Source organism: Bubalus bubalis, chromosome 11, assembly GCF_019923935.1.
Source record: "Bubalus bubalis isolate 160015118507 breed Murrah chromosome 11, NDDB_SH_1, whole genome shotgun sequence".
Lineage (NCBI taxonomy): Eukaryota > Metazoa > Chordata > Mammalia > Artiodactyla > Bovidae > Bubalus > Bubalus bubalis.
The window spans coordinates 66,922,944-66,950,180 of record NC_059167.1 but is presented as its reverse complement, the minus strand read 5'-3'; the positions used below and the strand labels follow the sequence as shown (position 1 = coordinate 66,950,180).

General features: G+C 47.1%; 3 protein-coding genes across 8 annotated transcripts in view; 1 reads left to right on the top strand and 2 right to left on the bottom strand.

Moving 5' to 3' along the window:
- The window catches only part of DNAJC17 (DnaJ heat shock protein family (Hsp40) member C17), a 29,577-nt gene extending 22,273 nt beyond the window's left edge, over positions 1–7,304 (bottom strand). For both annotated transcript variants that reach the window (XM_006073060.4, XM_006073061.4), the window contains exon 1: positions 7,171–7,304. In XM_006073060.4, the coding sequence (XP_006073122.1) occupies positions 7,171–7,248 (78 nt within the window). In that variant the 5' untranslated portion in view covers positions 7,249–7,304. The remainder of the gene's footprint in view (positions 1–7,170) is intronic.
- Positions 7,305–7,392: 88 nt separating this feature from the next.
- ZFYVE19 (zinc finger FYVE-type containing 19) lies at positions 7,393–14,530 on the top strand. Of its 2 annotated transcripts, XM_006073062.4 has the most exons (12): positions 7,393–7,607; positions 9,008–9,129; positions 9,298–9,351; positions 9,736–9,854; positions 9,951–10,096; positions 10,440–10,548; positions 12,649–12,858; positions 13,304–13,383; positions 13,697–13,795; positions 13,897–14,024; positions 14,107–14,221; positions 14,309–14,530. In XM_006073062.4, exons 1-11 carry the CDS (start codon positions 7,554–7,556, stop codon positions 14,183–14,185), a joined length of 1,200 nt encoding a protein of 399 aa, XP_006073124.4. In that variant the 5' UTR covers positions 7,393–7,553; the 3' UTR covers positions 14,186–14,221; positions 14,309–14,530. The 2 variants fall into 2 exon arrangements, with proteins under 2 accessions (XP_006073124.4, XP_025151683.3); XM_025295898.3 differs by having other exon boundaries at positions 7,395–7,607; positions 14,107–14,530.
- Positions 14,531–15,345: 815 nt separating this feature from the next.
- PPP1R14D (protein phosphatase 1 regulatory inhibitor subunit 14D) overlaps positions 15,346–27,237 on the bottom strand; it is a 22,759-nt gene continuing 10,867 nt past the window's right edge. For 3 of the 4 annotated variants that reach the window (XM_025295900.3, XM_025295901.3, XM_044925204.2), the window contains 4 exons: positions 25,925–26,107; positions 16,058–16,141; positions 15,870–15,902; positions 15,346–15,661 (listed from right to left, as the gene is read on the bottom strand). In XM_025295900.3, the coding sequence (XP_025151685.3) occupies positions 15,466–15,661; positions 15,870–15,902; positions 16,058–16,141; positions 25,925–26,100 (489 nt within the window). In that variant the 5' untranslated portion in view covers positions 26,101–26,107 and the 3' untranslated portion in view covers positions 15,346–15,465. Of the gene's footprint in view, positions 15,662–15,869; positions 15,903–16,057; positions 16,142–25,848; positions 26,108–27,237 lie in introns of all 4 variants that reach the window. The other variant, XM_006073068.4, reaches the window with a different exon arrangement.

Sequence of the window (27,237 nt, the reverse complement as noted above, 5' to 3'; positions counted from 1 at the left end):
CCTACGCTTCCTCAGGTGGTGATGATCTTAAATTCTACTTTTAAAAAAAGTATATTTGACTGAGCTGGGTCTTAGTTGTGGCATGCAGGATCTAGTTCCCTGACCAAGGATGAAACAAGGGCCCCCTGCATTGGGAGCAGAGAGTCATAGCCTCTGGACCAACATGGAAGTCCTCAAATTCTACTCTTTTATAGAAATATCTCTTCCCTACTAGACTGTGCCAGATACCAGCGTATCTTTGGAAGTGCTTATAAATCTGCTGTTTCTTTTTTGGTATGGCCTGGAAAAACAGACACACCGGTTATGATTGTACTTCAAATGAGAGCACACAGGTATATGGAATTATGGGGGTTCTTAGAAATAAAGGGAATGCGCTTTAGGGGACAGGGAGTTTTGCTTATCCCTAGGGCCCAGAACAGTGCACTGGGCAGTGCCTAGCACTCAGTAGGCACACAATAAATACCTTTTGAATGAAAGGGGCAAACATCCATTTGTTCTCAACCAAACACAATTAGGAAAACTCAACTACGTCAGTTGCTTCTGGCCTACTGAAGAGCAGAAGGAAGTGGGTGCTGTTCCAAGCCTTGGAGATACTCCCACACTATTTCATAATTTCTCCTTCTACCTGCTAACACTTCCTCTTAAGGAGAAATCACTATAACAGACTGATAAAAGAACCACAGTGGGAACTAAATGTTATCCCCCCGCATAACAGAGGGGAAGAATGAGTTATGCATTAGCCCAGCCCTTCCTGGAGGCTCCATAACTGGATTGGCCACTTGCAGCAACCTAAGCCCAGAGAAGGGAAAGGAGCTTGGAGCTGGGTCTCCCGCCATCTCCACTGGGCTTGGTGCCAGGCACACAGGAGGGCCTCTGACAATCCACCTGCCTCCAGTTTCACCTCTTGAAAGGAATGAATTCCCAACTTAGACAAAAAAGCCAGGTGCTAAGGGGCCCAATAAATATAAAATAGCCATCATTAACTTAAAAGAAAGGTGCCCTACAAAGAAGAGATCATTATTTTTTAGAAGGCTGTTATCCTTTCATATAATAAAACTTGGAGCCAAGTAAGTATTAATAGTACAAGTAATTAAGTCCAGTTTTCAAAAGCCCAACTCACAGGGTAGACTCAGATACAGAGGACATACAGGGAGGCCACTCCATGTGACAACAGATACCGAATGAACAAATCATGCTGGTGAATCAGCGAGAAGTCATTACAGGCCCAGTGCCAGAAGGAGGAAGAGTTAGTAATCTCAGCCTGGGCAGTATTTTCTCGCCAAGCCTGGGGGAGGCAGACATCTCATCAACCCTGCACTAGCCACAACCCCAAAGGTTATGTGACCGCCTGATGTCATAGGCAGGAAGTAAACCAAGAGCTCTAGGCACTTACCTGGAAGTCCCCTCTGCCTAAAAGATTGGTCACTTTCATGTCTTACAGCCTATGGTCTACACTGCAACAGCACTACAGAGAAATTTCGAAATTTCTGTGGAAACGGGACTGCTCCTAAGGCTCTGAGCAAAGAGGGTGCCAGCCACTGCCCAGACCAGTGTTCTCAGCTCAGCATTTCCAAATGTAGGCCCGCCAGTAGTACTGTGAGATGATTCTGCGGGCACCTGGACCTCATGCCAACATCTCTCAGTCTGCTAACTATGGTCCATGGTCCAGACTCAGGACAGTGACCTGTGCAGCCTGAACCAACCAAGACCATGCACAGGGCCTGGGCTGCTTCTGCCCATATGTTGCCCCTATGTGCCTTAAAGGATCCAGGTCCCCAGCCCATCCCTGAGGTCACTCCTCTGGTCCTCCCTCCCCTCAGGCTCTCCCCTCTGGGTCTCCCTTTGGTGCTCCCAGTATCCATTCCTGGGCCTCAACCCCAGCCCTGCCCTCCTTCTCAGCCCACGTCCCCAAACCAGACTGGTCTACATCTGGAGACCACCTCCACCTCCTCAGATGCCCTCTTCTCTCAGGCCTGCCTCTCCCTCCCACCCTTACCCTAAGCAGGCTTACATCATGCCCAGACTCTCCAATCCTCACCTGCCTTCTTCCCTCAGGTTGGAGATTCCCACCCCTCAGATCTGACAGATACCCTGGGTCTGGCGGCTCCCCACCTCACCCCCATGGCCTGCTATCACTCTCAACCCCTAACGTCCTCGGTCCCTACCCCCAAAGTCATTCTCTCTGCCTGGGCACAGAATTCTTTCTCTCTGGGCCCTGGTACTTCTTACATCTCATTCTTTTTTCCCCTTAATGCATTGGTTTCCTTCATAAACAAAATTATATTAGTAAAAAGAAGAGAGTTGACTTAAAGAAAAACAATAATAACCAAATAAAAGTATTCAGGAGCAGCAAAAATAAGGAAAGCAGTTATGCAAATAGAGAATATTTTTAATTCTACCTTCACTGAGATGAAAACTCCACTATGGTAGTTTTAACACAAATTTTAATACACATCCTCAAGCTGTCCAGGTTGGCTTAATATCCTTCAAGTTAACCCAGGTCGGGCAGCTGTACTCACAGAGTCAAATCTCTATCTGTGTCAAGGATGGGAGCGAGACGCTTTCTGGTGCCATCTCTTGTTGCCCTAATTGCTCCTCAGTTGTGGGTCATGGAAAACAGCTCTGAAAGAGGCATATAAAATGCAGGTTTGGGCAGGTGCTCTGCATTTACGAGCCACCTTATGCTGGCCAAATCAATTAAACTCTGCAGGTCTCAGTCTTCTCATCTATAAATTGGAGCTAATAGTCCTTGCATACCTCACAGGCTTGTTTTGAAGATCATATCAAATGAGATAATTTATGTGAAAGCACTTTAGTGTCATATAAATGTGAGGTATTATCTTGAACACTAATGAATAGCTTACAAACACAAATGAATCATTCCTTCTGACTTAACAGGTAGCCAAGTAACTTCAAAACTTCAGAGCTTCAGCCAGACAGCCAAACCCAGGAATGAGTTAATTATCAGAGAGATATCAAGAAGACTTGGAGGTCAGGCTCCTGGTCCCACCCAGTGCTGGTCAGGCCCTTAGTGAATGAATGAATGACAAGTGAAACCAGGCTCAGTACCCAACCTTAGCGCCTCAGGGCCTGGACTGGAGGCAAGAGGCTGTAGGCAAGGCACCCATTTGGAGGCAGTGGACTGAGTCCCACACACCTCAAATCTAGAAATGGCCCCCAGACACCCACAAAATCAAGTATAGCCACCCAAGGGCCTAGAGGCCCAGAGATACCACATTTTTCAGATTCATCTCCCACCACATCCTCAACAAATCCTAGGCAATGCCCCAATCCTTGTCATGCCAAGCACTTTAACCTCATACCATTCCTTCAAGTCCTTCTCTGTCTTACTTTTCTTATATCGGTAAGAAACAATGGATGTCAGTGCATCACATTCTAGGGTATAACTGAAACAAGTCATTTAAATACAAGTATTAGCTAGTAAACAGGTAAAATCGCCTTTTCCTTAAAGCAATAATAAAATATAACCTGAAAAGGTCAACAGTAAGTTTCCATGGTAGTTTTCCTGGTAAATACATTTAAAAGTTGAGTCTTCAAAGGGTTGATCAAAACACATTTTCAAGCACCTAGCTTTACCAAGTAATACCTGCCAAGATACAGTGAGTTACGTACCCTGCAAAGGGCTTCAAATGAAAAGCAAGGCTGCTATAAACAGGACAGAAATTCACACGTCAGCTTCCACGGATTTGTGCAGGGCAGTGGTAGGAACACTAAATTGGGGCTCCAATATGGCCCAACACTCACTCACTGGGTGATCTCACCAAGTTCTATAACCTCCCTGAACCTCCATCCTCCTGTCTATAAAATGAAGACAGTAAATGACCATGATGATCTTCTTTAACCCTGCTGCAAAATATTCCTTTCTCCCCTCAAGGTCTTGCATAAAAACACCTCCTCAGGGGAAGTCTTCGTTGATCCTACCAATCACATGAATCATGCCTTCCTCTTTATTCTGACAGCATTTTCCTTATAGGCTTTTTAAAAATTTTTTTATTTATTTTTGGCTGCTCTGGGTCTTCAGTGCTGCACAGGCTTTTCTCTAGTTGCGGCATGCAGGCTTCTCATTGTGGTAGCTTCTCTTGTTGCAGAACATGGGCTCTAGGGCATGCAGGCTTCAGTAGCTTCGATTCCTGGGCTCTAGAGCACAGGCTCAGTAGTTGTGGCGCATGGGTTTGGTTGTTCCACGGCATGTGGGATCTTTCCGGACTAGGGATCACACCCCTGTCTCCTGCATTGGCAGGCAGATTCTTTACCACTGAGCCATCAGGGAAGCCCTCCTTATATGCTTTTATTCAACCTCTCTCACTCTACCTCAGAATTCATTGTTTACTATATTGTATGAGCTGTCAGAAAACAGAAGCGGTATCTTCTTCAGCTCTGAAGTCCCACCATGCCCAAACATTTGTGAACTCTGCTGATCCTCAATCTTGTTCTACCTCCCTGATGCCCCACCTCCCTTCTACTCTGACCACTGCCTTGGTTGAGAATCACTGGTGTAGTGTGAAGTGAATCAGGGACTTTAACGAATGAGAAGGGGTGAGGCGTGAAGGGCAACCTTAGACATGAGCTGTAGGAGACTGCATTGGACATTAGCGCTTACAGTGTAGGAAGGTGAAGCTACAAGGATAACAGCATGAATGAACTTGCAGTGAGTCTGTGCTAAGTGCCTTCTATGTGCTTTGCCTGGACTAAGCCAGACAACAAGGCCGGTGAGGAGGGACTGCCATCACTCCCATTTTGCAGATAGGGAAGCCAAGGCACACAGAAGTTAAATGTTTGCTCAAGGTCATGAACTAAGTAAGTAATGGAACCAATATGCATACAGTCTGACTCCAAAGTTCTCTTTCTTAACTGCCTGCGGTGATTAGTACAAAGATGATTATAAAGGCACATTTACAATCCCAATACAGCTCAATGCTGTATTATGATTTCCATCCATTCTCAATACAGGGATGTAACAAGCAACAATTCTTGGCCTCACTTGTTACGATTTGTTATAAATGCTGTCATTTTCTACACAAGTTACACTCTCTAGGAAACTTCCATCTGATTAGAAAGCATCACCTTCTAGAATTATCAACTTTTGACTTCTGCATTTCTAAACGATGAACTACAAAAGCAAGAGACAGAGAGGCTGGAAACAGACATGATGAGGTAACCCTCCAGGGACTGCTCTCTTCACTTGTAGACACTTAATAAAAGTTTGTGGAATCAAATGGTGTTTGGGGGAAAAAGTTTCTACCCTCTTCTAAAACACAGATGGAAGGACGTTCCTGGCAGTCCAGTGGTTAAGACTTTGTGCTTCCACTGCAGGGCACACAGATTTGATTCCTAGTCAGGAAACTAAGATCCCACATGCCATGGAGAACTAAGCCTACATGCCGTAACGACTGAACCCATGTGCCCGCTCCCTGCATGCTGCAACTAGAGTCCGTGCGCCACAGTGAAAGATCCCACATGATGCATGAAGATCCTGTGTGCTGCAACTAAGATTCAGTACAGCCAATGCAGAGTCTTCTCACCTACCCCTTACTTCACCTGAGTGAAAACTGAATCCCAACCTCATTGCCCTGCTTAGACCTCAGCCTCTTGCCTAGACAACAGCCTCACCTGATCCCCCGGTGGAAGCTCCTCTACCCATCGCGTACTGTGTCCTTTCTGCAAATTGACTTTGAATATTTTCTTTAAAATCTGATTATGTCACTTCTCTGATTAATATATACATCAGTGGCTCATAACTGCCTTCCTCAGGAGTTCTCAATGTCAAGGTTCCAACACATTGGCTAGATCCAGTGTGAAATGTCCACTAATAATGAAGTACTAATTAAACAATTTATAAATATAGAATACTTAAAATAGTGTCCAGCACATGATATTATATAGGTGCTGCTGTGCTGTGCTGAGTCGTGTCTGACTCTTTTCGACATTATGGACTGTAGTCCACTAGGCTCCTCTGTCCTTGAGATTCTCCAGGCAAGAATACTGAAGTGGTTTACCATTTCCTCCTCCAGGGGATATTCCCGACCAAAAGATCCAACCTGCATCTCCTGCATCTTCTGCATTAGCAGGTGAATTCTTTACCCCTGAGCCACCTGGGAAGCCCTCATATCGGTGTTACGTATAACCAATAGTGAAAATGTAAGACTTATGAGACAGGTGTAACAGATGTCTCTGGTGCTGTGTATACAACCCCACAGCCCACTTCTGATTGCAGTTGCAGCTGCAGGAACAGTTCTCTACTGACTGACTGTATCACTCCTGAAGGGCCCTGTGGTCTCCCTGCTTTTCTGTCCCAGAGCTTCCTTTTTCCACAAGCTCACTCATACACTGAGCAGAACAGCCTGGAAGTACAGGGGCATCTGTAGGCACTAATTTTCATTTGATAACTTATCTGCCTCCACTTCCTACACTGCTACAGCCACCACCATAATCCTGGGGGAAGTAACAGAAATCTTAGTTACAGCTTGATCAGTGTACCACTCCCTGGCACATTTATCAACCTGGAGTTTCCTGTGAAACTCCAATTCCAGGTCATCTGCCTACCCTTCTGATCCTCCTGCTTCTGGCCACTAGCACATGTTGAGAGGGCAACACCTGAGCATCTGCTACTAGAAAAGAGTCAATGGGCTGGGGTGTAAAAGAAAACAGAGATGGCAAAGTCATAGGTCACACTGCCACGGAAGGTATGAAAAAGGAATGGAGGAACCTTGAGACCTGGCCTTTCTTCCGCCCTAGGCTCTTAACATAGTTAAATCAGCCAGCAAGAGAGAGAGAATGAAGCACCTCTAGCCGCAGTCTAGACAGAAGGGGCATCAGAGGCTGACACTGCGCAGGCGCAAGAAGTAGGGTAGGGTTGCCTCCCAGGCTCACCCGACGGCCTCCGCTACACAAGAGCCACCGAAGAGCACAGTACAGTGCCCCGCGGAGTAACCTCTCGCTCGTGCCACCTCTTCTTCCTGAGGCCCTCAGACCACTGAGATCTGAGGAAGGTCTGGGAATCCCTCTTCTGAGGCCATTGGGCCGCCTCTCGTTCCCCACTCAGGGCCCGGCCGAACCTGGAAAGATGTTGGTGTCAGCCTCAGGCGAGGCGCCAAGGCTGGGAGGGCCGCCAGGTCGCTCAGGATCGACTTTCCTCACCCCCGTTCTCACCTCTTTGTCCTCCGCCTTCTCCTCAATACCCAATAGCGCGTACAGGTCCATTTGTAAGAGCTCCTTGGTCACCGCCATGGTTCCAACTCTAATTGGATTAGTACTACAACTCCCAAAAGTCTATGCGTGTGGGGCTTCCCGCGGACTGTCGGCTCCAAGCCCGCTGAATGGTGAACGAACTACGACTCCCGGCAGCCCTCGCGCCCGCCGCTGCTGCTCTCCGGCTGGGGTGACTGTCGTGAATCTCCTGTCGGAGGCCTTGGCTGGCCCGCGCAAGTGGGCGTGGTAGGTAGGGGCGGGGCTGGGTGAAGGTGCAAGGGGCCCGTACCTGACCCGCAAGAGGTCTGCTCTGCGTATCCTGCCGCGCTGCACCAGGAAACAGGATGGAGAGTAGGTGCTACGGATGCGCTGTCAAGTTCACCCTCTTCAAGAAGGAGGCGAGTCTCTCTTCGCGGGCTGGAGGGAGGACGCGAAGTGGAGGGAAATACACGGGACTTGCAGTCCTAGGCTTGGTTTTATGGCACCTCTCCAGACGTGTGGTTTTGATGAAGCCACAGAGCCTCAGTTAACATTTCTATAAAACGGGGCTAACACTCCCTTGCTTTCGGGGTTAAGGTGCTGGATGTGAGTTCCCTGTAAACTGTAAATCGGGCTCCTGTCGTTTTCGGAAAGCTAAGCTTTTCTGTCTGCCAAGTGTAGGATCTGGCTGTTTCCCTCCACCCTGCTCCTCCGCAGCCCGGTCTTAGTTAATACTCTGTGACCACTCTCCACCACACCATACCCCTTACTCTTTCTGCTCTGAAGCCCTCACCATCAAGCAGCCTGCCCTTTCTCCTATCTCCAGAGCAACATAGCAAAGTCTCACTTATCCTCAGCACAAACCTGCCAAGTTCCCATGGTAAACAGCAGGCTTCCTGTGTCTCAGTGTGACCAGGAGATAGGAACCAGATAGGCGGGATGAATAGCTGGTAGGGAAGCAGATCATGGAGCCCTCAGAAACCTGGGTTTTGTAGTCAAAGTGGTCAGAATTCAAACTGGGGCTCTGCTATCATTCACAGAGGTGACCTTGGTTTGGGCAAGTCTAGTAACCTCTCTGATCCTGTTTAAAATAAGAATGATAATGGTTGTCATCAGGATTAAGTATGATAGTGTGTATAAATTGAGGATTAAATCAAGTGATGAATGTTAAGTACTGAATTTAGTGCCTGGCTCAGACAGTAAGGAATCTGCCTGCAGTGTGGGAGATGTGGATTCAATCCCTGGGTTGAGAAGATCCCGTGGAGAAGGGAGAGGCTACCTACTCCAGCATTCTTGCTTGGATAATTCCATGAACAAAGGAGCCTGGCAGGCTACAGTCCATGGGGTCGCAAAGTGTCCAACATGACTGAGCGACTTTCACTTTTCACTCACACAGTAAATGCTTAATAAATGGAGGCTATTGTTACCATCCCATCCTGAGTCAAAACTCCTTCCATCTCTGCTAGAACAGAGAAGGCATGGGCCCTGCAGTCTCTTTCTCCTCTGTTGAAGAGTCAGTGACCTGAAGCATGGGACTTTGCCTATTTGTCATTTACACTCCTGTGTAAGGGAAGACCGAGTAGAAAGCATGTGAATTTTGCATGAAGCTTTATGAGATTTGAATAGAAGACTGGAGATAGGGATCACTTTGCTCTCCACCCCACATCTCTCCCCAGGCCTTAGGGGCCCCATTCCCCATCCTCCTCCCAGCATCTGGTCACAGCTTCAGTGTCTGCTGTGTGTGTGTGTGCAAAGAGTCCCCGTGAGAAGCCTTCAGGGGTGGGTGAGAGGTAGACTCCTTGCTTCATGTTTCTTGTAGTATGGCTGTAAGAACTGTGGCCGGGCCTTCTGTTCCGGCTGCCTTAGCTTCAGTGCAGCAGTTCCCCGAGCTGGAAACACTCAACAGAAGGTCTGCAAGCAGTGCCATGAGGTTCTGACCAGGTGAGAAGCCAACATGGGTGACGGTTCAGCCGAGCATGGCAGCTGGCAGCTGGCCAGGCCTCTCAGCCTTGTGCTCTGGGTCTAGAGGTCGACTCGGGATTGTTTGGGGTGGAGGGCACCGATAGGCAGATGGTGGGTGACTTCTGACACCAGATTTCTTCTCTGTAGAGGATCTTCTCCTGCCAGTGCCTCCAAGTGGTCACCACCTCAGAACTATAAGAAGTAAGTGCTGAAGGGACAGAGACAAATGGGGAGGGGAAAGAACACAGGAGCTGTAGGATAGGAGTCTTTTCCCATCCTGTAGCTTAAATGAGCCCAGGATCAGGAGGATAGCTGACTCTCTGGCTCCTGAGTGCCCTCCTGGGCTCAGAGAGCAGCTCATCAGTCCGTTCCCAGAAAAGGTTCTTGGTAGACCTCACCCTCTCAGCTGAACCCTCCTGCCAGTTGGCTGGGTTGGGGTGCAGGGTGACATGAGTGATGGCCCCAGAAGATGGTTCATTGGAGGCCTCCCTAGCTGCCTAGAAATGATTTGAATGGGAAACAGAGAGGGTGCCTTCACCCCTCCCTTCTGCATTCATCAAGAGCCTCTATCTCATATCCTACCAGGCGTGTGGCAGCATTGGAAGCCAAGCAGAAGCCCAGCACTCCCCGGAGCCATGGACTGACCCAGCAAGATCAAGTCATTGCTGAGCGCCTAGCACGGCTCCGCCGGGAGAACAAGCCCAGTGAGCAGGCCCAGACAGGGTGGAAAAGACACCATCCGGGGCTCCTGGGAGTAGGATCCCTCTGGATATTACCAGGCTTCTCTATGCCAATTGCAGAGTCAGTGCCCTCGCAGGCGGAGATAGAAGCCAGGCTAGCTGCACTGAAGGATGCACCCCAGGGTCCCGTCCCCTCCACCCAGGAGATGGAGGCAAGGCTCGCTGTGCTGCAAGGCAGAGTTCCATCTTCTCAGGCCCCCCAGCTGGTGAGTGCTGTGACTTTGGAGGGATGGAGGTCCTGGGACAGGGACCCAGCAGAAGCCCAGATACATATATGCTTATTTTGCAGGAGTACCTCCTGCTCCTGAGGCCTGCTGCCAGGCCAAGGAACCAGGGATAAGCAGCAGGATTGGGTGGGGCAGCAAAGAGTGGCCCCTAGGTTCTGTTGGGGACTGCCAGACCTACCTGATTACGTGGGCTCTTGGTTAGTCCCCTTTCCCTGAGTTTCGGGAACGCCTCAGCACCCAGCCCTGACCGGAACTGCTCTGAGCCTTATGATGTGGCTTCCCCACTACCCTGCTCCCCACTGAGGTTCCCTTCTCTGAGCAGGCACATCAACCACCGGACCCCAGGACCCAGGTGCAGCAGGCACAGGATCTGCTGACACAGCTAACAGTGGAGGTGGCTATTGATGAGAGCTGGGAACAAGAAGGCCCAGGTATATTCTCCACCTGGCTCCCCCAGGGACCCAGCCCCTACTCTTTCCCCAGGTGGGAGAGGCTCCAATGCTGACACTCTGGGAGGTGAATATAAATTAGAGAATATCAACATTATAAGGATTGCCATTTATTGAATGTTTACTCCAGTGGGAGCCAGTGTAAGCCTAGTGGATTAGTGTGTAGGCATTAGGCTCAGACAGTGATTCTCTGTTCTACCACTTAGTAGCTGTGTGACCCTCAGCATGTTACTTGACTGAAGTCTCACTTTCCTCATCTGTAAAATGGAAGGATGTGTGGTAAGACCTACCTCATGGAAAAGTCATGAGGAGTAAATGGGCTAATCCAGGAGTACTTAGGACCCTGCCTGGCTCATAGTAAGTAAATGTTCTCTGTGATGATGATGATAAGGAGGAAGAGGCTATTTACTTAAAATTAAATTTAAGATTGAGTTCCTCAATGGGACCACATTTCAAATGCTCAGTAGTCACAAGTGACTCATGGCTATGATCTTGGACGGCACAAATACAGACCATGACGTGACATGGAATGTTCCCATCATCATAAAAAATTCTTTTGGACAGAGCTCTTCAAAAGCTTCACATCAGTGATTCTCAACTATGGTGATGATTTTCCCTGCAGGGCCCAATTGGCAACGTCTGGAGACATTTTGTGTGTTGCAACTCAGAGGGTACCACTGGCATCTAGTGAGCAGAGGCTAAGGAAGCTGCTGAACATCATACAATACACAGGGCAGCCCCCACCACAAAGAATTACAGGCGTACCTCAGAGACATTATGGGTTCAGTTCAAGTTCACTGTAATAAAGTGAGGCACGTGAAGTTTTTGGATTCCTGGCGCATATAAAAATTATGTACACTATGCTACAGTCTATTAAGTGCACAATAGCGTTATGTTAAAAAAAAATGTACCTACCTAATTTTAAAATATTTTATTGCTAAAAATTGTTAACCACCGTCTGACAACATAGAGTTGCCACAAACTTTCAACTTGTAAGAAAAAAAGAAAAAGCAATTATCTGTGAAGTGCAATAAAACAAGGTATGCCTATGTCCTGTCCAATATGTCAGTAGAACCAAGATTAAGAAACCTTGCTTTGACATGGAACTCTGCTCAATGTTATGTGGCAGCCTGGATGGGAGGGGAGTTTTGGGGTAGAATGGATACATGTATATGTATGGCTGCATCCCTTTGCTGTTTACCTGAAACTATCACAAATGCATGCATACCCCAATACAAAATAAAAAGTTTAAAAACCTGAAGGAAAAAAAAAAAAAGAAACCTTGCTTTAGGGGAATTCCCTGGTAGTCCAGTGGTTAGGACTCTGCACTTCCACTGATGGGGGCAGAGGTTTGATCCCTAACTGGAGAACTGAGATCCTGCATGCAGTGTTGTGCAGCCAAAAAAAAAAAAAGAAACCCTGCTTTAGAGATACAATCTCACTGAATATCCTCAGTAATCCTATGATTACTATTATTATCCGTATTTTATAAATGAGGAAATTGAGGCCTGGTGAGCTTAAGGACCTTGACCAAGGTCACACAGCTATTAAGTAGCGAAGCCAGGACTTCAGCCCAAAGCTGTCTAACTTCCAATGTCTTGTACTAAAACTCTGAGCTAAAGGGAACCATGTCAGAGCCACACCCACTCAAGTAAAATTCTTCCCCCCCAGTGACATTCAAGACCTCAGCTTCCCTCATGTCCTGTCTGTGCTGCTCCCCAGAAATGCTGATTCCAGCCTGTAAGGCAGAGAGCCTGGCTGGACCCTGGCCTCCCCATCTTCTGCTCCTTTCGGGCAGTGATTCTCATACCATGGGGCACCCACCCTAAGGGCAACATGTTAAAGTATCAGGTGGGTGGGGATAAATTTAATTGAAAAAAAAAGTCTAAGATTACTAGTTTCTTATATTTGGGAAAATGAATAAAAATAACTAATTTTATTTGCAATATAAGCCACAGGAACTATTGTGGAACAAAAAGCTGATAATTTGTGGAGGGTTTTTTAAAGTTGAGAAATGGGCTCAGTGGTTTCTGATGAGAGATCCTGAAATGTCTCCCTCCCTGAATGCATCACTCTTTCTAGCCACCTCTATCCAGAACGACCTCAACCGGGGAGGCCCAGGGGCCCAGAGCACCAGTTCCAGGGGGCAAGCCACCTGGGCCCTGGAGGAGGAGAAGAGAAGGTTGCTGGCTGAGGCAGCAGTCGAGCTTCGGGAGGAGAACACGCGGCAGGAGCGCATCCTGGCCCTCGCCAAGCGCCTGGCTGTGCTGCAGGGACGGGACCCTGACAGAGGTAGAGGCTGGTAAAACAGCCGCTCACTCATGTCCCCTGGGCAGGCCCCCCGACTCCCATCCCCAGGCCAAGCTCTGCACAGTGGCTGTACTCCGCCAGGCCGAGTCTACTGAGCACTGCCTAGAACCATGAGACAAGTGCTAGGGCAAAACGGTGGATGAAGAACAAGGGGCAGCCATCAGGGGGCAGGGGCCCCGGGTCCCTTCAGGTGCAGAGCCTTCTGTTCATGCTGTCCAGCCCAGCAGAGGGGGCAGAGTGGGGATCAGAGCAGAGGGGGGTCAGAGCCACTCTGATCAGAGTGGCTGCGGAGGTGGCTGCGGAGGCGGCTTAACTCGGGAACAAGTGCCGCTGGAAACCACACCACTCCTGGGGACAGCAGTACAGCCACTCCGGTGAGCTCTCCACCTCACTCCTCTTCCCCTGCTCCCCGCCCTCCATCTTCAAGTGACCCTCCAGGACTACTACCTTCCAGACAGCGATGATGAAGAGGAGGAAGAGAAGGCCATCCAGAGAGTCCTGCGGCAGGTTGGCCCTGCCTTACCCCCCTGACCACCCCTTGTCCGGTCCCTGCTGTGCTGCCCCACCACACCCCTGGCCCCATTCACTCTGTGCCCACCCTGGGGTTCGCTGGCCTGTCACTCTGCAGCTCCTGTTCTAGCTGGAGTTCCTCTACCCCCGTGACCCACACCTGCCCTCGGTCCCTTGAGATGGGACATCAGCAGCCACAGACAATAGATCAAGGAAGATGGGTTGAGAGCTTAGGCCACAGAGCACAGAAATACTGTGCATTGGCGGGGTGCCTGGAGCTAGGAGCTGTACCTCTTCACTCTGTCCACAGCTTACCGAAGAAGCTGCCCTGGATGAGGCAAGTGGCTTTAACATCCCTGTGGAGCCAACTCCCCAACCCCAAGACCAGTCCTGCGGGGCAGAGCCTAAGGTGAGAAGAACCACAGACACAGACCCCCAGGCTGCCATCATAGCCTCCCTCCCACCTCCGTCAGGCACCTGATGTCCCCCATTGCTCTCTGGTCCTTAAAGGCCCAGGCCATGGCCACCAGGCCTGAGGAAGAGGAAGAGGAGCTCCCTTGGTGCTGCATCTGCAATGAGGATGCCACCCTTCGCTGTGCTGGCTGCGACGGAGACCTCTACTGCAACCGCTGCTTCCGGTGGGTGAAGGTGGAATGTTCTTTGGGGCTGGGAGAGTTCCAGGGCTACCTGTGATCTCTGACCTATTTCTATGCTCCGCAGGGAAGGCCACGATGCCTTTGAGCTTAAAGAGCACCAGACATCTGCCTACCAGCCCCTGCATAAAGGCCGAGGGCACTGAGGGAGCCCTGGTCCTCCCGGGAAGGTCATCCTACAGGCAAGCACACAGGCTGGGGCGCCCTCCAGGGCATCTGATGGGAGGACATGACAGGCTGGACTGCTTATGAATGTGCCCTTTCCTAAGCCTCCGTTCCTGGAAGGAGGAAGGATTCTCCATTGGAGACAATGACTGGAGGAGCCAGAGAGAAGGCAGAGGTCAGGAGCCTTCCAGCGCTGGAGTCTGGATTGGAAGTGAGAGACAGGGCAAGACCAGTCTGAATCTAAGAAGGAGCCTTGAAACTTGCTCAAGAGCCCAGGGCCCTCCGCTGGCACTTAGAGGGTTTAATAAAGTGTGTGATTCATTGGACCAGCATCTTTTATCTATAGAACCCTATGGATCCTGAGCCTGGGCCCTCGGAGAGGTACAGGAGCAGAGTCCTGTGAAGTGAGGAAGAAGGAAAAAGTTTCTCTAGGCAGGAACAGCCCCACCCCTCCTGGTGGCCTCACATGCAGTAGGCATGCCCCCAGGCCCCACCATCTTGGATTATACAACCTTTCTAGTACTCAGACACTGCCTACACAAACAGTGAATGCATACCCTGCTTCTGGCCTTACTCCCAAAGGATGCCACCTCCAGGGCTCCTGTCCCCACCTGCCTGCCTTTCAGACCCACTGTCAGTTTCCACCAGCTCCCTCCTTACCTGACTACTGGGCTCTCAGCCTATACCCTTTACACCCCTCTGCTTAGTCCCTGTTTTTTCTCTTTTAGCCTCTGGCTTGGAGCTGGCTCAAGAAAGAGTCCTCAGCCTGAGGCCTCCTGGATCAGTTAGTGGGGGGCGGAAGGTTTAGCTTCTGATGCCCCCGGACCCAACAAGGTTTTTCCAGTTAACTCTCCTATTGGTCTTTGCCACTTAGGCTCCTGTTGGTGGTGCCAGGATACTGTGTGTCTTAGCCAGGTGCCTTCTGCTTGGCCTCTGGGACCTTGCATGATGGTGATTTCTCTGACACAGAACTGTGACCTGTATCTTTGAATTCTCAAGGCATGTGTGGGTGGGTGGCTGGACATGTGGACGGGTGAGGTATATGGGAACATAGTGACTTGGATGCTGGCCCTCTGGTATAAGACTTCACCCTCTCCCTCCCCCATCCATCAGCACAGATATGCACCACACTCCACGAAGCTGGGGCTCCTGAAGGTTTTATCCACTTGGCTGATGGGAAGGCAGTGGGCAACAGCCATGACTGGCTCCCAGACAGTGCAGCTGACAGGAACCAACTGTGGCTGCACATAGACAGAGGCGTTCAAATGTCCCTCCTCATTCTCCATGTTCCTCGTCTGGGTCCCAAGGAGTGGTTTCCCACCCAGCCAAAGATCCAGGGGTTCAGGGCAGACTGGGCAGTGCTGAGGCTGATGAAGCTAGTCTCACAAGGCTTATTTCTGAGGTCGACTGAGTCTCCGAAGTTTCTTGAGTTGACTGAGCAGCTCAGAGATAAAAGGCTGAAAAAGAAACAGAGGAGCAGAAGCAGGGATGAGATCAGGTTATGAGGTCACACCTACCCCACCACAGTGCTCCCCCTAATCTCCACCTGACCCCATGGCCTCCGAGTCAGGAAAGGGGAGAAGGACCCAGGGCCAAACCTTCCTCTTCACTAGCTGCTGGCCCACTGGGCCCCCTCTTAGCCCAGATCACCAGAGCATCCCTTACCTCTGTGGGGCGGGAGCAGTTTTGGAGAAGAGCCTGGTGGAAGAAAGCAAAGAGTGGGTCCCTGAACCACAGCACTTTTTCACGAGTCCCCAGTCTCCCAGGAATTTCCCCCTCTGAACTGGTTCTCCCCACACTGGATGGGGAAGCAGAACCTGGGTTCTTGGGTTCCCCTTGGTCCCCCATTCTACCTCCAATTGAGTCTTCTGCTCCTCTGTGGATAGTTCCATGAGAGCCTCCAGGTCGATCTCAGGCTCTGAAGAAGTTGGTTGATCCTGTTTGGGAACCACATGGGGCTCAGAGGAGCCTGGCCAGCTGGTGCTGGAGTGAAAGGCAGTTGGGTTCACCCATCTCCCACTCTATTTTCCATGTTCAGTTCCTCTCCTTACTCGCACCACCCATTCATCCTTCTATTCAACAGTTACCAAACACCTACTATGTTCTACCTGAAAGTCTAGGGTTCTTTAAAAAGAGTATCTTTAATTTCAAGAGTTATAAACATTGTTAGTAGGGATATAAAATGGTACAGCTGCTTTGGAAAACAATTTGGCAGCTCTTTATTTTTTTTTTTAATTTTATTTTATTTTTAAACTTTACATAACTGTATTAGTTTTGCCAAATATCAAAATGAATCCGCCACAGGTATACATGTGTTCCCCATCCTGAACCCTCCTCCCTCCTCCCTCCCCATTCCATCCCTCTGGGTCGTCCCAGTGCACCAGCCCCATGGCAGCTCTTTAATATGTTAAATATAGAGTTATCATTTGGCCCAGTAATTCCACTCCTAGGTCTATTCCCAAGAGAAGTGAAAATATATATTCATGTAAAAATCACATATGAGTGCAGTTCAAAGCATTATTCTTATTCAAATGACCATCTACTGGTGAATGGATAAATAAAATATTATGTAGCCATACAGTATTTTTCAGCAATAAGAAGAAATAAAGGACTGATTCATGCTGCAACTGGGATTAACTTTGAAAATATGTTAGTGAAAGAAGCCAGTTACAAAGGCTTCATGTTATATGATTCGATTTGTATGAAACATCCAGAGTAGGATGTTTGTGTATAGAGACACAAAGTAGACTGCTGGTTGCCTGAGGCTGGAACTGGTGGTGATAAGGAATGGGGTGTGACTACTAACTGGTACAGGGCTTCTTTTATGGATAGTAAAATGTTCCAAAATTAGACCATACTGGTGGTTGTACAACCTATGAAGATAGTTAAAACTATTTGGATTTTACACTTTAAGTGGGAATTGTATGGTATATGAATCATATCTCAATAAAGCTAACTTTAAAAGTTATTATAGTCATTGCAAAAATTTAAGCAATACATAGTTTATAAAAGTAAAAATGAAAGAAGGTAAAGAGAGTAAGAAACCAAACCATTGACTGGGAGAACATATTTGTAAAAGATATATCTGATAAAGGATGTTATCTAAAATATACAAAGAACTCCCAGAACCAATAATAAGACAGTAATAATCCAATTTAAAAACAGGGGGAAATTTTGTATATCTGCCTCACCAAAGAAGATACAAAGATAGCAAATAGCATATGATGCTAACATAATATGTCATTGCTGCTGCTGCTAAGTCACATCAGTCGTGTCCGACTCTGTGTGACCCCATAGACGGCAGCCCACCAGGCTCCTCCATCCCCGGGATTCTCCAGGCAAGAACAGTGGAGTGGGTTGCCATTTCATTAGGGAATTGCAAATTGAAATAACAATGAGATACCATTACATACCTATTAAAATGGCAAACAAAAACAAACTAAAATACCAAATGCTGATGAGGCTGTGGAGAGATAGAAATACCTGTTCATTGCGGTGGGAATGCAAAATGGCATAGCCACTTTGGAAGACAGTTTGGTACTTTCTTACAACACAAAACGTACTCCTATCATACAAAACAGCACTTGTGTTCCTTGATATTTATCCAAATGGGTTGAAAATATATCTGCACGGAAACCTGCACATGAATGTTTATAGCAATTTTATTCATAATTGCCAAAACTTGGATGCAACCAAGATGTCCTTCAGTAGGTAAATGAATGAATGAATGGTGATGCACCCAGACAATGGCATATTATTCAGTGCTAAAACAAAATGAACTATAAAACCATAAAAAGACATGGAGGAAGCTTAAATGCATATTATTAAGCAAAAGAAACCAACCTGAGAAGTCTACACACTGTACAATTCCAACCATATGACATTCTGGAAAATTACAGAGACAATAAAAAGACCAGTGGTTGCCAGGGGTTACAGTGGAGGAGTGGTGAATGGGTGGAACACAGAGGATTCTTAGGGCAGCCAAACTACTCTACGTGATGATACCAGGAGGGTAGACACACGTCATTATACATTTGTGAAAACCCTTAGAATGTATAGCACCAAGAGTGAATCCCAATATAAACTCTGAATTTTGGGTAGTTATGATGTAGCAATATAAATTCATGAGCACTAGTGCTCTAGTAGGAGGATGTTGATAGTGGGAAAGCTGTGCATGTGTGGGGACAGGGAGAATATGGAAATTCCCAGCACCTTCTGCTTAATTTTGCTGTGAACCTAAAACAATAAAGTCATTAAAATAAAAAATAGAGTCATTAAAAGAGAAAAGCTGCACAGCAAAAGAAACCATCAACAAAATGAAAAGGCAACCTACTGAATAGGATAAAATATTTGCAAATCATAAGGGGTTAATATCTAAAATATATAAAGAACTCAGACAATTCAATAGCAAAAAAATCTAATTTTTAAAAATGGGCAGAGTATCTGAATAGACGTTTTTTTCAAAGAAGACATATAGATGGCCAACAGGTAAATGAAAAGATGTTCAAAATCACTCATCATTAGGGAAATGAAAATCAAAACCACAGTGAGATATAACCTCATAACTGTTAGAATGCTGCTGCGTTGCTTCAGTCGTGTCCGACTCTGTGCAACCCCATAGACGGCAGCCCACCAGGCTCCCCCGTCCCTGGGATTCTCCAGGCAAGAACACTGGAGTGGGTTGCCATTTCCTTCTCCAATGCATGAAAGTGAAAAGTGAAAGTGAAGTCGCTCAGTCCTGTCTGACTCTAGCGACCCCAGGGTCTGCAGCCTACCAGGCTCCTCCATCCATGGGATTTTCTAGACAAAAGTACTGGAGTGGGGTGCCATTGCCTTCTCCTGTTAGAATAGCTATTATCAAAAGGACAATAACAAGTGTTTCTATAAGTTAGTAAAGACATATTTTTCATTTTACATCTTTGTGTACCATTTTATTATATTTTAAAAAATTTACCATGTGCATGTATTTTTAAAATAAAGATAGCAAAAAAATAAATAACAAGTGTTGGTGAGGATGTGAGAAAAGGGAACCTCTGTGCCCTGTTGGTAGAAATGTAAATTGGTGCAGGCACTATGGAAAATGGTATGGAGGTCCCTCAAAAACTGAAAAATAGAACTACCATATAACCCAGTAATTCCATTTCTGGATATTAACCCAAAGAAAATGAAAACAATAATTCAAAAACATATATGAACTCCCATGTTCACTGCAGTGTTGATTTGCAGTAGCCAAGATATGGAAATCACCTAGGTGTCCATCAATGGGTGAATAGATAAAGAAACTGTGGTGTATATATATGCACTGGAAAACTATTCAGCCATAAAAAAGAAAGAAAGCCTGCTATGTGCAACAACATGAATTACATTGACAGTATTACATTGAGTGAAATAAAGAAAAACAAACACTGTATGATCTCACTTATATGTGGCATTAAAAAAAAGAGAACTCATCAATAAAAGAACAGATTGGTGGTTGCTGAGGTGGGGGTGGGGAAAGGCAAAATGGGTAAAGCAAATCAAAAGGTACAAACTTCCGGTAATAAATAAGTCATGGGGATCTAATGTACAGCATGGTGACTAGAATTAATAATTTTGTACTGCCCATTTGAAAGTTGCTAAAAGAAAAAATCTTAAAAGTCCTCCTTGGGACTTCCCTGGTGGTCTGGTGGTTAAGAATCTTCCACTGCCGGGAGCATGGGTTTGAAAAAAGAAAAAAAAAAGTCCTCCTGTCAAGAAAAAAAAATTTGGTGGCTCAGTGGTAAAGAATCTGCTCGCCAGGGACTCTCCTGGTGGTTCAGTGGTTAAGAATCTGCCTTCCTACCTTCAGAATCAGAGGACACAGGTTCAGGTTTGATCTCTGATAAGGGGACTATGATCCCATGTGTCGCAGGTACCACAACTAGAGAGAAGCCCATGAGCTGCAACTAAAACCCAACACAGTCAAAAAAAGAGAGAGAGATAATCCAACTGCCAATGCAGGAGGCAAGGGTTCCATTCCTGGTGCGGGAAGATCCCACATGCGTCAGAGCAACTAAGCCTGTGCACCACAACTATGGCACCTCAACTCTGGAGCCTGCGACCCACAGCCATTGAGCCCGCACACTGCAACCACTGAAGCCCAGATGCCCTAGAGCTTGTGCTCTGCAACGAGAAGCCACCACAACGAGAAGCCCTCGCACCACAACTAGAGAGAGGCTCGCACGGCAGTGAAGACCCAGCACAGTCATAAATAAATAAAATTATTTTTAGAAAAAGAAAAAGTTTGTTGAAACTATGTATGAAGACAGCGGTTAACTAGGCTTATTATGGTAATCATTTTGCAATATACACAAATATAAAGTCATGACATTGTACACCTGAAACGAATATTGATTACACCTTAATAAAAATGTTTTTTAAAAATTTAAGATGTAAACTCAAGGTTTTGTAGTGCTTCATCAGGGACTTTCTTAAGTGAAAGTTGCCTGATGGGGAAGATCATGATTTCTAGAATAGGTTGGTGCAATTTTCTTGATTCATGGCAAGGTCCACCACTGCTTTTGCATCATCAGTGCATATATCAGTATAGTTGAAAAGGCAAACAACTTATTGCATTATTTATGAAAATAATTGTAGACCCTCTGAAAAGGTCTTGGGAACCCCTGGTGTCACCAGAACACACTGCAAGAACTGCTGCCTTCTCCATTTTTCTATGGGGTTGTTGAGGGTCTTTTTAACTGATTTAAGAAGCTTATTTGTTTTGATTCAGATTATCCCTAGCATTCCATATATCATGGATATATTGTTTGGGGGAGGCATTGGAGAAATATGTGTATTATATAATTGGAAATAATGTTTTTTTCCAGGTTGAGTTTTGCTTCCTTTTTTAAAAATTTTTTTCTATGCTTAGCAGGTTCTTCCCATACTGATTTGGGTGAATATTTGATAGTCACCTTACATTTTTCTAGATATTTGATAATTTTACCTTTTCTATTTGAGTATTTAATTATCTGGAATCTATTCATTCAACAAGTGTGTCCAGTGGCTACTATTAACCTGGCACTCTGACCTTGGGAATTTCGGTGAGCAAAACAAAGATCCTGCCCTCAAAGAACCTATCTTAGGGGCAGTTGAGGAGACATAATAAAAACAGATACATTAAGTAATTTGGTTGTATAAATTGTTTAAAAGTAAGTGCTATTGGGGGGAACTTTTTGGGTGGTGGAAATGTTCCATATCTTGATGAGCTAATGCTTACCCCCTACTCTAAAAATAGGCACATTTTATTGTCTGCCAATTATGCTTCAATAAAGTTGATTTAGAAAAGAAAGAAGGGGAAAAATGCCTCAATTACCCTCTCATTCCTTCCAATGCCAATGGTTAATCACTGTTACTAGTTTTGGTCCTTCTATACCCTTTTAAAAGTAAATTAGTGCTAGGATTCTAAGTTAGTTCTTTCACCCTAAGCTCTAGACTTTCTCCTTTGTTTCCTCAGTTTCTAGTTCATCTGATTTAGCATTCATTCATTAAATGCATCCTTATTGAGAGCATGTTGTGCACCAAGCATTGTGATGAGTCCTGGGGCCATAACAGCAAGACAGGCAGATATGGTCTTGCTCTCGAAAAGCTTATATTCTCCTGAGGGATACTGACAAGCAAAATGGTAGTTATAATACAGGGTGATAAGCACTCTGAGGAGAAGGCAATGGCACCCCACTCCAGTACTCTTGCCTGGAAAATCCCATGGATGGAGGAGCCTGGTAGGCTGCAGTCCATGGGGTTGCTAAGATTCGGATATGACTGAGCGACTTCACTTTCACTTTTCACTTTCATACATTGGAGAAGGAAATGGCAACCCACTCCAGTGTTCTTGCCTGGAGAATCCCAGGGACGGGGGAGCCTGGTGGGCTGCCATCTATGGGGTCGCACAGAGTCGGACACGACTGAAGTGACTTAGCTTAGCTAAGCACTCTGATGAGATATTATAGGAGCACATGAAAGGGGAACCTAGCCAAGACCGGGGTTTAGGAAGGCTTCCAGGAAGAAGTGATCTCTAATCTGAGACCTGAAGGCTGAGTAGGAGTTAACAAGATGTTTATACTTCTGATGATGGGGTAACAGGGACCAGATTTATTCTCTCAACATAAGTAACTAGTCAGAAAATAATTAGAAAACTAGACAAAAATATATGAACAGTGTTCTCAGACTTTAGACAACAGGTAACTCAGCACTACCTGGGAAAGAAGAGAAATGAAAGAGATAAACTCTACAATTGTCCTGGGTTTCATCCTGAAGGCAATTTCCAGACCACAGAGCAGAGAGGCAGATCCCAAGCAGAGCGCAGTGGTCATACTAAATTGATATGACAGAGATCAGAGTTTGGGGTTGAGGTGGCTGTAAATGGACAAGTTCTAGAGAGGAGGGAGTTATGAAGAAAGAGACCTCCAAAAGTCTGCAGAAGGGTTCTCCTGAGCTTTTGCTGAGCACAAGGTACACATTCAGAGGGTAAAACTTCACGAGGCCAGATATTATGAGACACGGCAGGCACAGAAATGAACAGTTCCCTGACCTCACAGAGGACTGACAGACAAATCAAGGTCCACTCAGCCAGAGTGGAGGGTCATCCCTGATCACCCAGGAACTCAAGAGAGACCTCGGGAGGCACAGGCAGTACATTTTTACAGTTGTAAGTTGAATAGATTGTTTTTTAAAATGTCATCACATCAAAAGGGCTGTGTCATGAAAACGACAGGAATGTTTCAAAACTCTGGGGTGGTCAACAGTGTCCCCTGCTGATATGTACACTAGATTTAGCCCCCCAGGTAGTGATGCTCGACTTTGCCAAGAGGTCTCAATAGAGTGGTGGGAACAGAAGTCAGGTTGCAGTGGTTTGTAGATTACAGTGGTTTGAATAGTGATAGGAAGGGAAGGGGGAAAGTTAGCAAAGGCTCTGAGTACAAATCCATTAAGGAACCTTGTAAAGGAGACAGGAAGTAGGGGATGGTAACCAAACTGAGCATAGTGTTAAACAGGAGAAGCTCACGAATGTTTAAGTCCCTGCTTAAAAGCTGAATCTACACAACCATTTCTGGACAACAGGAGCTCCAGGGCCCCAAGTCAGTTTGCCTTATTGAATCCAGACTTGGCTCTTCTCAAGACCCTAAAACAGGCTGCACACCCAGTGAGAAGAGGTGGGGCCCTCCAACAAAGGAAGGTTGGGTCCCATTAAACTAAACTAAAAGCAGTAATGCAACCTACTCCTGGAACCAATCTAGCAGTGCTATCCAGGGTGGGCATGTGGCCAGGGGTAAGGGGGCAGCTGGTACAGAGGGACTCTATGAAAGTAGAACTGAACCTGGGTAAGCTGGAGACTGAGTTGCCTCAATCCCTGCCCAAGGTGACCAGCCTCTACCTAGTGCTTCCCACCCACTTGCCTGCTTCCTGCTGAAAAGAGCAGAGATTAGGACAGGAACTCCCACCTGGCACCTTTGGACAACTGCCATGGCAACCACAGGTCAGGTATTTTATTCCAGTCATTTCCTGGGAGCAGTCGTCCCACATATCCTGTTTTCTAACCTTATGAGCTCATAATTCTACAGCTTTTCCCCTGCCTTGATCTTACAAAACAAGATTCTTTGGCTATTGTCTCTCTCTAATGCCTGGAAGGATTGCCCTGAGGTGTCTGAAATATGAGACCTTTTATCCACAAGTCTAACAATCTGAAATTGAAACAGGTCCAGAGAGGCAGGGTGCTGGCAGGAATGAAGGGCAGGGCAAAGTCCAGTAAAGTCAGAGTAGACACGGGCCAAGAAAGCTTGCCTTTCCTGCTCCCAGCTCCAGGCCATCTCCCTCCCCTCCACAAGTGCTGCCAGGGACACTGTCAACACCTGGACCAAACTGATACGTGACACAGTGAGCCTGACAAGACAGCCTGGGCCACATGTATCACTCTTCCCCACCCCCACTGCAGGACCACTGACACAGTTCTTACCTAGGAGAGTCACAAACCCTTGCTGTCCCCCAAGAAAAAGACAGGACCTGAGTAAGGAAGGAGAGAAACAAGGACCATGGCATGTGGACAAGGAGAACTCTGGCTTGGTGCAGAGGTTCTTGCTAGCCACATACTAGGATCGGCAGTGGAGCTTATGAAAAAGACCAGTGCCTGGGCCCCACCCTAGTAGACTGAAATTTAGTTGAAGTGCAACAGGGGCATTGAATTATTTCTGAAGAACTTGGGGGAACCACTAAGCTACTTGAATAAACATTCAGACGCTACAGGCAGAGCCCCAGCTCAGCTCCTGGTCCCAGGGCTCTCTAGTGGTGTGACCCTGGGCTACTTATTCAACATTTCTAAGCCTCCATTTCCTCCACTGCTGCTGCTAAGCCGCTTCAGTCGTGTCCGACTCTGTGCAACCCCATAGACGGCAGCCCACCAGACTCCACCATCCCTGGGGTTCTCCAGGCAAGAACACTGGAGTGGGTTGCCATTTCCTTCTCCAATGCATGAAAGTGAAAAGTGAAAGTGAAGTCGCTCAGTCGTGTCCAACTCCCAGCAACCCCATGGACTGTAGCCTACCAGGCTCTGTCCATGGGATTTTCCAGGCAAGAGTACTGGAGTGGGCTGCCATTGCCTTCTCCTCATTTCCTCCACAGTAAAACAGTATCTGGGCTTCCCAGGTGGCTTCAGTGGTAAAAAATATGCCTGCCAAGCAGGAGATTTGGGTTGGATCCCTGGTTGGGAAGATGCGCTGGAGGAGGAAATGGCAACCCTCCCCAGTATTCTTGCCTGGGAAATCCCATGGACAGAGGAGCCTGGCAGGCTTCAAAAGAGTCAGAAAGGACTTTGTGACTAAACAACAACAAAACAGAATCTATCTAATGGACTTGTGGGGAGGGCTGAATGAAATAACGTAAGGCAGGTTCTGGACACTGTGCCTAGCGTATGGTTAAGTGCTCAAAATGTTATTCTTGTTGTTGGAGTAACCTTTGTTACTACACTAGGATCTTGATTTGGCAGTATCTAGGTAAAAAATAAAATGCTGCTCTCCCAGGATGTGGTTGAGGGGAATCAGTCAGAGCCAGGGCCAAGGCTAGGTCAGGCGCTCATATCAGCAGTCACTATTGGTCACTCTGACATTCTACTCCAGCACTATCTGTTCTGAGATGATGGAAAGGTTTTGTATCTGTCCTGGCAACTTGGTAGCCACCAGCCATCTGGAGGTATGGGGCACTTGAAATGTAGCTAGTGTGACTGAGGACTGAACTTTTAATTTTATTTAATTTTCATCAGTTTAAAGTTAAATAGCTGCACACGGCTGATAGGTACAGGAGTGAACAATGTTGCACTAGACAGGTATGTGTGTTGAGGATGAAAGTAAATACAGACCTAAAATAAAAATAGTTCCTCTACCAGCTCATCTGAGCCTCAACAAGTTCTACAAAAGGGGTACAACAGGCATTGATAGCCCCATTTTATAGATAGAAAACTGAGTCTCAGAGATGTTAAAAGACCTGCTCCAGATTATAGAGTGGGAGGCAGAGCCCAGACCAATGGGAGGCCAGTTTCAGGACTGCGAACCCATGCCTCGCCTGTGGGAAAAGCTTCCTCTCCATAGAGCACTTCTCTTGTGCCCTCCAGTCCCCAGGCCCGCCAGGTCCTACCCACCTGGAAGAGCTCCTGAACCTGGGTGTCCACCCACTGCTCCATCTCCACCCAGCGCTGCAGCTGCCCCCGGTCATACTTCACCGTCAGCCGGCTGGGTTTCCGGGACCGGGGTCGGAAGGGGTCGGACTGGGACTTCGACTCGGAGTCCGTGGATGATGTCCTCCTCCTCCCAGAAGCCCAGTGAACCTTCTTACTTGGATTCTCCTTGTCCGGGTTGGGAGATGTGCAGGAAGCAGGGCTTGAAGACAGCATGGAAGGACTGGTTTGGGCAAAGAGTTGGGAAAAATTGCCAGTCAGAGCAGGAAAGCCAGGGAATGAGGAGCGAGAGCAGAGGGAGAGGCCAGCAGGGAAGAAAGAAAGGCGGGTGGAGGCAGGGCCAAGGCTTCTGGGGGGGCGGGGGTCAAAGATCAACTGGCCTTTGTCTGGTGCTGGGAATGCCAGGCTCCTGGCTCCAGGCTGCCAGTAAGTGGCACTCCCGAGCTGTGCCCTAGCCTTCCTTTCTGCAGATGCTGCAAAACAGGGATATAAACTACACAGGAACAAAGGTCAAGAGGGTGCCATGCCTCGGAGGTGGAAGAGGCCCTTGGGTCCTGAGGGGTGCAGGGCTCTAACCTGAGTCACACTCACCAGAGAGACCTTAGCACCGCGCTTTCCTGGGACTAGATCCACTGGCCTTCAGAAGCTACGCTCACAGGGATCCTGCAGGAGTGGGGTCCTTGGCTGGCAAGGGCTCCTGCTCAGAGCGTGGTGCTGCTGAGAGCAGAGTTGCATCAGGGATAATTAGAGGGGTAGTGATCTCTGGCCCTCGTGGGGGCAGCACCCTCTTGTGTCTGAGTGTGAGCTGCCTTTAAGACTGTGAGGGAACAGGTACTCACCTGGCCCTGTGCATTTGCAAAGGTGAACTTGTCTCCCAAGCCCATTCCCCAGAGGCAACTGCTTGGAAAGCCATGTTTATCACCACATGACCCTCCCCTGACTGAGGTTCCACTGAGGAACCCTGCAGACCTAACATTTACCCCCGTGTCAAGGACTATTACTTCAAGACAGACTTGCATGCTAAAGGAAGGGTGTTTTTGTCTCTTCAGTCTTTTGTAATAAAAATTTCCAGACGTTTTAGAAAAGTTACACAACAGAAGAATATATATTTATATATTTATATAATATATATATATATATATTTTTTTAATGACGAGCTAAGAAGAACAAATAAAGAATGAAAGTTTCTCTGTTCTCCCCAGCTCCACCCCCTAGAGGCAGCCTACCAACAGTTTCTGTTCTTAGTTCTCCTGTGATCACCATTATCTCTTTGTGTAATAACATAAATGTGTCCATTTTATTTATTTTTTATCTTCTTCACCATGCTGCGTGGCATGTGGGATCTTGGTTTTC

What these genes read in the sequence shown, in the direction of transcription:
- ZFYVE19 (XM_006073062.4), top strand. Translation starts at nt 7,554, where the DNA reads ATGGAGAGTAGGTGCTACGGATGCGCTGTCAAGTTCACCCTCTTCAAG. An exon ending in TGCCATGAGGTTCTGACCAG is followed by an intron (nt 9,130 to 9,297) that starts GTGAGAAGCCAA and finishes TCTTCTCTGTAG; the next exon opens with AGGATCTTCTCCTGCCAGTG. An exon ending in CCTGCGGGGCAGAGCCTAAG is followed by an intron (nt 13,796 to 13,896) that starts GTGAGAAGAACC and finishes TGGTCCTTAAAG; the next exon opens with GCCCAGGCCATGGCCACCAG.